The sequence below is a fragment of the Papaver somniferum genome, chromosome 7, assembly GCF_003573695.1.
Source record: "Papaver somniferum cultivar HN1 chromosome 7, ASM357369v1, whole genome shotgun sequence".
NCBI lineage: Eukaryota > Viridiplantae > Streptophyta > Magnoliopsida > Ranunculales > Papaveraceae > Papaver > Papaver somniferum.
Window position 1 is genome coordinate 22,540,001 of NC_039364.1, and position 7,145 is coordinate 22,547,145.

At 36.2% G+C, this 7,145-nt stretch overlaps 1 protein-coding gene across 4 annotated transcripts; it reads left to right on the top strand.

The window, feature by feature from the left end:
- The first annotated feature begins 445 nt into the window (after positions 1–445).
- LOC113292615 lies at positions 446–4,437 on the top strand. 4 transcript variants are annotated; one of them, XR_003331804.1, is made up of 6 exons: positions 446–1,184; positions 1,327–1,374; positions 1,468–1,553; positions 1,889–2,230; positions 2,480–2,580; positions 3,907–4,437. XR_003331804.1 is itself a non-coding variant. In XM_026541495.1 (6 exons), exons 1-5 carry the CDS (start codon positions 579–581, stop codon positions 2,507–2,509), a joined length of 318 nt encoding a protein of 105 aa, XP_026397280.1. In that variant the 5' UTR covers positions 446–578; the 3' UTR covers positions 2,510–2,580; positions 3,907–4,437. The 4 variants fall into 4 exon arrangements, 1 of the variants encoding a protein (XP_026397280.1); XM_026541495.1 differs by lacking the exon at positions 1,889–2,230 and having other exon boundaries at positions 446–619; positions 1,107–1,184; positions 1,292–1,374; XR_003331805.1 differs by having other exon boundaries at positions 1,292–1,374; positions 1,468–2,230.
- Positions 4,438–7,145: the final 2,708 nt, after the last annotated feature.

The window sequence follows — 7,145 nt, forward strand, 5'->3', positions numbered from 1 at the left end:
ACTGAATGGAAGTGCGACTCGTTTGACTTGTACTACGCCTCATCAAATGGTTTCTTTGTTTCACCAGCCAGTCCATGCCACTTTAAAATTGTGACCAGGTAAAAAATATAATTCGAGCCCCATTCACATATTGCCTCATTTGTTGCCTTTTCGCCGTGCTTTATTTGTAATTGCGAGTTTCTCGCATGCATACAACCTAAAATAACATAAAAATAATAAAATCAGTCTTTATACAACAGTAGTGTTTGGTGTGTCAGGGACGGCTGGGATGCATTGGAATTTCTAACTACCGGCCGTGATCTTCCCTCCCCTCCTAAAATACCGTACCTGATTTGGTTAATCCAATGGCTAGCAGTCCCCCACACTATTGATTTTCTTCCTATTTCATTTTTTCTATTCCGCAACGGCTGAATGCCTGAATCTCAAACCCAGAAGAACATTCCTCTCAAAGACTGAAACGGAAAACCCCGTAAATGATTAATCCTCTCATCTCCCTATTATCGATTTTATTTGGGACGTTGAATTAAAACGCTTAACTTCGGCTTTAATGACTTCCCAATATATAGTGTCTGAGCTGAATGGAAAACCACATCGGTTCCTCAGCTCGCACAATTACGAGGTGTTCTCTCCTTTCTCTCTTTGGCATTTGCTCTGTATCCAATACTGTATGTGATTACTTAGGGTTCGTTTTCGTATATCATTGATGTTTAATTAGGGTTGAGTATTATATTTTCCTTCACGTCGAATCTATCAATAGATTTGGTTTATTTTTCTTCCCACGCTATTTTCCTTAACCCAAAAACTAGGTTATCACTGCAGTGGGTTTGAGACCCAACTCACTGATTCATAAACTTTAAACGACAGAATTGGGTGTGTTACATTTTCGACAAAATTCCCCAAACAAATCCAGTTTCATTATTCCATACAAATTCTGTTTCACTGAGTTTGAAGACCTAGGATTCAAGTTTCAGAACAAATGTCTTACAGGTCAATCGTATTACATTTTTTCTTTTTACAGTGTTGTTAACCATTACTCTTTGTTTACCTTTCCCACCTTTCGAACCTTTCCAACGTTTTACAGTGGTTGGCTTCTTAAAAACCATCAGGGCAACACGATCACCCGATACTTCAGAGGCCCCGTGGCCAGACTTGCGGAATGTGGAACTTGCAACTGGGAATCTCAGGTATACCTTCTTTGCCGTTAACATCGTTGTGTTTGTCGTCTCACGATCTAAATCTCTTAATGCACTTACATAACAAAAATATTATTTCATGTGTGCCACTAATGAAGTGGTAATGATCGAATTGATGTTGACTCCAACCCAGGGACAATATTACTAGCCGTGTGCTCCACTTTTGTGAAGAATTATCAAGGTATCCATTGTCTATCAAACTGTTAATACTGTTGATCATCCAATTTTGTCCTAAGCAAACAGTTTGTACTAACACGTATTGCCATAACTGCAGTCAAAATCACCATATCCTCCACTACTGCCACCAAAGTGTACGCGAACATTGACATTTTAGTTGTCATAGAAATGCAAGAAAAGTTGGTATTTACCCTCTTTTCATATTCTTCGTTATGGGACTTTATATATCACTGATTGTTGTGTCCCTTTAGACTTTTGGACCACCTATTATCAATTAACTGTTTAGAAATGCTACTGCCTATGTACTCTGTACAAATCATTCAGATAACATGTTCTTTCTATTGTTAAAATACTTACTAAAAGACTGTTATATTGGTGGAGCTATTTATTTGTGTATAACGTATTTGTATATTGAGTTTCTGTGGGGATTACAGTGTGATTATCTATCTGGATCTATCTTTGTGGTTGTATATATGTGTGTATTCTTTAATTAACCAGGGTTTTCATAATGTTTCCAGGAAATTTTATCCACTCGGTGGACTTTTGTATCCTCCTTTTGGTGGCATACTAACTATGATATCATGTTCAGAAATCATGAACTCAACTATATAAGAAATGATCACATCAACTGGCATATGTTGCACTAAATTGTCGGCAAACAATGTGTACTCATGAAACATAGGATCACTATCTCGAGCAGACATCAATATATTATAAGGAGGTTTGCAGGACATGTGCAGAGTATTAGCAGCATACTAGCTCATTTTTATTTACATCAAAATCCTTTGATACTTTTGGTTAGCATGAATGAAATGTTTGAAGAATTTATAGAGCGTATGGGGTGTTGTGAACTCGACACGGTATAACTTGGTATTTAGTGATTTTGTTTTTTAAACTGTCATTCTAATATATACTTGGAGTATTTTACCGATTCTAATTAAACTTGCTGCAAAATGAAAAGAGCTATTAGTCAAATACTAGAAGAAAAAAAAAGAGTTAGCAATTGTATTTACTTACAGTAATTTGCTTTCGTATGAATACATATATAGGCTTGCATTTTATTACGTTGAGCAAACTATCAACTTTTCAACCTTGGTTTGCCTCTACAGAAAATGCTCTTATGCACCTGGAGGAGGTAAAAGCAATATAATCTGCCAGGGAGAAGCCATTGCAAATAAGGAAAGGTATCCAGCGAACTAACACAGTCCAGGTATTATCACGAGTACTTCTTTTCATGTTGGTGATTAGTTTTTTCTTTTCTTTTTTTCCTAATGAAAGAGTTAATTGTATTATAGAAATCCGTTGTCACTTACGAGACAGAGATCATTGTCGACTTACCTTAACCCAGTTAAGTTAAATATAATAAATAACCCATTGAGTGTTTGCTTACACCCATGAGATCATGAAGACTTTGATAAATTAGTACCACGTCTGGATGCAGACAATGAAGTAATAAATGTTCACTGCTTTCCTCAATCTCACTACAGAATTCGCAACCTGGGCTACTACGAATGTCTTTGATTATCCAATAAGATATTGAATTACATTTGGACCGTAATATGGTGTATCTTTATTTGACCATTGTTGCTGTCATAAAGAAGAGATACAATGAATGTGGAGTATCTAGAAGTTAATTTTAATCTTGGTAGTAGGGTTGTCAGACTTAGGTGTGATATGTGCATTTGATGTTTGTTACCATTAAGAATACCTATAATTTCATTTACTTTGCTTCTGAAGTCTACCCGTTTTTCATAAAGTGTGATGAAAACCGGTGCGAAATTGTCTGGTGGAAATGTAAACTATCTTGCGAGGAAGAGGATTTTGTCAATATATTTGGTACTGTATATAGCTAGGGCGGTCTCTGGGGAAATCTGGATGGGATATGATTTGGTTTTGAAGATCATTTTGTTTTTAGATGTCGTTGATAAAGGGAAGCCACTTTTAGGCAATATAGACTACAATCACCTTAAAATACATATAGCAAAAATTAACACAGATTCCTTAGAGGTGGTTACTACCGTGGTTTTTTTTTTTTTTTTTTTTTTTTTATTCTGGCCTTTTGATTTATCTTTTCTGATGTTGAAATGGAGTAATTACAGTTTGTGTGTGTATATGTATATTTTCCTGTAAATGGTAGGAGTCGTAATGTTATTATATTTTTTCAGCATAACTTTGGTTCAGTTCCGAAAAAATCAATGAAAAAGATTCAATTGAAAATATTTGTTATATTTTCTTCCATGTAACACGTTCGATAAAATGTCCAAATAATCAGGCTAGGTAGAATGGGAGATCAGTGGGATGTTAGTTTTGTATCACTGTTTACCAGAATAGGTGTATGGGATTTAACTTTGTTTTTCTTCTTTTTACGCAGCTGCACTCAAGAAATTTAGTTGTTATTTTTTTGGTTTCATAGATATTGGATCAGTGAGAGACCCAGACTATAGTTTCAAATATTATGCTTATGGGTGTGCACTTTTTTAGCTTATGGATATGCATTCTATTAACTAGGTCATCAGTTCTTCCTTTTGCCTTGCAGGTTCCTGCTTAGCTTTGGAGTTGAAGATAATACCATCGTCGCAATAGTGAGGTCCAGAATTGGTCCAGCACACAACATCTAAGCTTAACCTTGGTGTTTTTTTTTTTGGCTTTTCATCAACCAGTGTAAAGATACCTTCGACACTCCACAATTTCGAAGATTAATCTAAAGGAGGCGGGGATGTCTGGATTTTCACAAATCATGCTTCATGTTGTTGATTTCCAAATCACTCTCAATTCCGGAGACATGAAACATAAAGTTGCAAGCAGCTACCCCGTCACCCGCATTGACCTACGTACTCTCCCCATGCCTCCAGCATCACAGCAAATCCTTTTGAACCATTGAAAGTTGAAGGAAACTCGGCACTGATGAAGAACATGCGGCCAAGAATGCTTGCCGTAACGAAGTGGTCCAACTTGATTGAATTCAATCCAAAGAATGAGTTATAGCTTTCCACTTGATTATTAGATCGATTAATGCATTCTGGGTATTTATTTGATATTGTCCATTCTATTTTAGGTGTACTTTGTTTACTCATCATGTTTATTACCCTATTCATTGTTTCTGCAACTGTTGGCCATACGTTTTTAATGTTTTTGAACGACAATTATGAACCATGTTTTATGTGTTTAGTAGAACCACAGTTCCAGGATGTCTTCAATACCACATCACTTTTATTTATATATAGTTTATTGAATGCCCTGTTAGGCATGAGTGCTGGCTTCAGTTTTCCATGGGTACATGATTTGGTTGCTTCAACTAATAGTTTTCAGCGTATAACTTCCATTTACTACCAACCTTTTTTTTTGTGTTTCTGGAGCTTCAAAATGCAAATCTTCATAGTTGGGTCACCAAGGAAATCACACATATAACTGTCTATCTAATGACCTTTCAGAGACAACTGTTATAAATGAAATGTAAAGATATTGGTAGTGCCAGGAAACATTAAATCATCTCACACGTGGGATTGGGATTTGAACAACCTACAAATGAATTACGAAGGCTTATTTCTCAAGTTATTCGCAATTCTATTTCTAATGTTAATCCTGTCATGAAAGTTGAGAAGTGTGGAACATTATAATGAAACTTTTGTTAGATGACGGATTGGAAATAGTTGTGTTTTAATATTTTTTGGTTCTCACTACTCACAGCAAACGCCACTGTGAGATAGCCCGTGCCGTTACGGCACGGGTGATTCCCTAGTTATTATAAATATGAGTATTAGGAATTATAGGTAGGACATTGAATTTGTATAGAGTAAGCATCATCACCAAGACATACATTGAGTGCATTATAATAATTATTCCATATGAAAAGATAAGGTCATGGAGGATTATCAATTGGCCTTGGTGTGATGACACCCATAACATCATTTTGAAAAGCAGAAATAATGAAACTCCTCTTCGGCTTGCTAAAACTCTAGCTCTTCAGGGGACAATACATTACCTTTGGTTCCATCTAAGAGAGCTTTAAGAACCCGAAGAGGAATCTTAATATACCTTCTCTATTAGAATCTTATCCCAACCCTTTACAATAACACATTCATGGATGCTTTAATGGCGCTTGTTGTCTTGTTTTCCTACTAGCGCTGCTGTATCAGTAATGTTTACTTCATTCTCTTGTACATATAATCTCCAGTAAAGTTTATTTTTTATTCACATATAAGAAAGAATATGAGAAAACGAGATTCATATTAAGCAAGCAAGAGTAGTAGTTTGATGATATGGTTCGGACATAAGGGTTCTATATATAGATTAAAAAAATAGTTAAATTATTATTTTCGTATTTGCCTCACCAAAAATAGAATGAAATAAAATAATCCATATTAAAGACAAAAAAGCTCTCTTGCGATACAAGAAAGAAGGGTAGGTATAGTTTCTAACCACCCGTCCAACCTTGATAAACTTGAAAGATATCAATGAATATCTAGCTAGCTTTAATTTCTGTTAGAACAAGCATTGATTGATTGATTGATTGTGTATCCTCGCCAGCCGGTCCTGGCCTCACTGCGCCTAGGTGGAAACGATAATTCAAAACTATGCTTACTACCTAGCTAGGTTGAACCGTAGAGTGAAACATGAGTGTTTTGCTCATGTATTCGTTCAGAATTTACACCTTGTTTGTATTCGACAGGAGTCAGAAGTTAGTTCATTTATTTTTATATTTCTCTGATGTCTTAACTCAAGATCTAACTCGGCTCGTACACCTGACTCGGAAGTATTTGAGTCAAGATACATATCTGACTCGTTGGGTGCATATCTTGATGGATTCCAAAGTCTTCATAATTATACTACTGTATTAACTTTTGAGTCTTTTTTTTTTTGCTGAGTTATTAACTTTTGAGTCGGCTCCAGGTATTATGAGTCGGATATTCAGTCCAACAATGCTTTGTTGTCTAAATGGGTGTGGGAATGTGGAGAACAAAACAGTCATTTGTGAAAGAAAATTATCCGATAAAATACGTGGAGAATACTAAAACTTCGTCACCAAATGAGGTTACAAGTTACAACTACCCATGGGCTTAGTTTGTAAGGGTATTATGAAGTCCAGCAATCTCATCACAAAAAACACTCACCTTACCGTCAACGACGGAAGAAAATTTAGATTTTGGAAAGATAGTTAGCAAAACATTATTTATCCTTTGAAATTTAAGTACCCACAACTTTGGAGACTTAGTAAAGCAAAAACCGCCACAATTCAAGAGGTTATCAAAGGGGCTAACTCAAATTCATCTTAAGATTTAAATTTTAGACGCAACTTTGGGCGGGATGAAGTGCAAGAAGCTATCAGGTTGGTAGGCAACATCGGAAACCCATAATTTATTTCATAACAATCGTTAAGTACAATCCCACATCGCCTAGAATCCTTAGATTTGTGAAGCATATATGCCTTGGGATATTCTAACCTTGTAAGCCGGTTTTCGAGGTTAATAGGCTTATGGACTTTAACATGGTACCAAAGCAGGTGTTTGGCCCGTTAAGGGATTATTTGATCCAATAAGGGTATTGTTTCTTCTTCGTGTGTGACCCGGTAAGGTTCTCGTTTGTTTGGCCCCTGGATCTATGCGAGGGGGTGGGTGGTAGCGGTGGTGTTAAGTACAATCCTACATCGCCTAGAATCCCCAAATTTGTCATGTGTATATGCCTTGGAAAACCTAACCTTGTAAGTCGGTTTTCGAGGTTAGTTAGGCCTATGGACTTTAACAACAATAAGATTGTATAAAATGGCACCTACAAGTT

What these genes read in the sequence shown, in the direction of transcription:
- LOC113292615 (XM_026541495.1), top strand. Translation starts at nt 579, where the DNA reads ATGGAAAACCACATCGGTTCCTCAGCTCGCACAATTACGAG. An exon ending in TCAGCTCGCACAATTACGAG is followed by an intron (nt 620 to 1,106) that starts GTGTTCTCTCCT and finishes AAAAACCATCAG; the next exon opens with GGCAACACGATCACCCGATA. An exon ending in CTTGCAACTGGGAATCTCAG is followed by an intron (nt 1,185 to 1,291) that starts GTATACCTTCTT and finishes CCACTAATGAAG; the next exon opens with TGGTAATGATCGAATTGATG.